The sequence below is a fragment of the Manduca sexta genome, unplaced genomic scaffold, assembly GCF_014839805.1.
Source record: "Manduca sexta isolate Smith_Timp_Sample1 unplaced genomic scaffold, JHU_Msex_v1.0 HiC_scaffold_1624, whole genome shotgun sequence".
NCBI classification, from domain to species: Eukaryota; Metazoa; Arthropoda; class Insecta; order Lepidoptera; family Sphingidae; genus Manduca; species Manduca sexta.
The window spans coordinates 973-3157 of record NW_023592507.1 but is presented as its reverse complement, the minus strand read 5'-3'; the positions used below and the strand labels follow the sequence as shown (position 1 = coordinate 3157).

The 2185-nt window shown below is 37.4% G+C and overlaps 1 protein-coding gene across 1 annotated transcript; it reads right to left on the bottom strand.

The window, feature by feature from the left end:
* Positions 1–705: 705 nt before the first annotated feature.
* LOC119191529 (5'-3' exoribonuclease 2-like) lies at positions 706–1467 on the bottom strand. The gene is made up of 2 exons (XM_037445420.1): positions 1305–1467; positions 706–979 (listed from the first exon to the last, which is right to left on the bottom strand). Exons 1-2 carry the CDS (start codon positions 1464–1466, stop codon positions 890–892), a joined length of 252 nt encoding a protein of 83 aa, XP_037301317.1. The 5' UTR covers position 1467; the 3' UTR covers positions 706–889.
* Between the last annotated feature and the right edge of the window lie 718 nt (positions 1468–2185).

Here is a 2185-nt window from a genome sequence, read left to right as displayed (position 1 = left end):
TCAACTGTTTCGCTTCCACGACGTGATAGAGGGCGAGCCTATCCCGAGCATATTACTTATAATCGATAATATCCGACAAACACACAGTTTACCGGACCTGACCAGAAAAATAAAACATCTCGCCATGTTTTGCTAAAACAACAACACAATTTTAACTTGAAAACGAAATCAAAAATGGCGCACTCACAGCAGGTTTATTATTTTCCTGGTCAGGCTATAGTGGCGTCCTAAAAGCAATTTTTTTATTTTCTTAATCAAGCCGTAATAATATCACACATACACTATAAAAACAATCAATTTAATACATCATTAACCTACATTAATCAGCATTGCAGTAAGCGGATTACTCACTCATCAAGTCATCTGGTTTATCAACGTGACTCGAGCGCGGGTCAGAGATCGACATTCTAGGCATTAGCTAATACGGACCGCGGTCTATTTAATTTGATCCCTTGACATGACATATTAACGGAGATTTCATTTTAATTTGGTTTTTACTCATTGATAATTGTATGAATAGAGAATTAATTATGTTTTGAAGATACATTTTACTCTGTTACTAATTATATCATTTTCTATATATCACTCCTAATGTCAAATCACATTGTGCATAGGAAGATTTACAAATATAAATGTAATCTGGCAATGATCTTTAAAATCATGCGTTTATAATATAAAAAAAAAAAAAAAAAAAAAACACAAATTAAATTATTTGCAAATATCGATAAAATTTATATTGTATATCGATAAATGCGTGCAGATCGAATAGCTGAAAGTACCCACACCAATTGAAAACAAATTAACCAGTACGCAATGCCCGTTTATAAGACCACTTCTAAATTTAGCAGTGTATTTAAAACTTATTTATTTAAACTATGTATTGCTGTGCTTACCTTTGCTGCAGATGCAAATTGTGCTGCGGAAGAGCTCCGGGAGAAGCGCTCCGAGGCGACGCACTACCGCCGCCTTCCACATATTCCTGATCACAAAATTCATACACATAAAGACCTTTTGAATCAGCTGGTTGTTGATTGCACATATGTTTTACCATCAGATAGCACTTATTAATCGTAAGCCCGCAAAAACAAAAAATATATATAAATACCGATACGATAATAAAAATATGATTAACATTATTTATAAAATTGTTAAATAATAAAGCATAATCTTTATAAAAATATCGCTATTAATCCCTGACGACTTACAAAAATATTTGTAATTAATCACATCTTCATTGACTGATCTATTAGCTTATTGTAAGACCGTATCAATACACAAAAACATTAGGCCATTCACGGGTTTACCTGTGCCATATAAGGGGGGACCTGCGAAGCGTCCACCATATAAGTGGGTTGTGGGGGGTACGCGGCAGCGGCGTAGTGGCCGTATGTGCCGTAGTGGCCCCCGCCCCCCGCGCCGCCCACGCCGGCGTAACTACCGCCCCCGCTGACTGATACGGAGTCCATCACCTGGAGAAATAATAATAATAATATCAGCCCTGTATATACTTGCCCACTGCTGAGCACGGGCCTCCTCTACTACTGAGAGGGATTAGGCCTTAGTCCACCACGCTGGCCTAGTGCGGGTTGGTAGACTTCACACACCTTCGAAATTCCTATAGAGAACTTCGCAGATGTGCAGGTTTCCTCACGATGTTTTCCTTCACCGTTAAAGCGAACGATAAATTCACAAAGAATACACACATGATTTTTTAGAAAAGTCAGAGGTGTGTGCCCTTGGGATTTGAACCTGCGGACATTCGCCTCGGCAGTCTTTTCCACACCCAACTAGGCTATCGTCGTCTTTGTCGTCACCTGGAGAAAGGATAAATATAATTCAAATTGATTAATGGCGATATTGGATGTAATTAAAATGATCGTTGTTTTTTTAAGACAAAGTGACTCCACTAGATTTGATGCAATAGTCCTTGTATAATATAGACCAACAAGAGATGCGCTTCTCTACGATCGCCGGAATCATGTTAGCCTGCCATCATATATATAAGGCATTTATGTCGACTCGATTAAAACCTGTTTTTCACCATGAGTAATGGCTGCTAATCAAACGCGCTCAAAATATTTATACATAGTAACTAAAACGCTGTTATATAGACGTAGGTAAAAAAATTAAAAACTGATTTTAATACATTAAAATTAAGCTACTTTTCGGATTTCGCGGTTTTTAT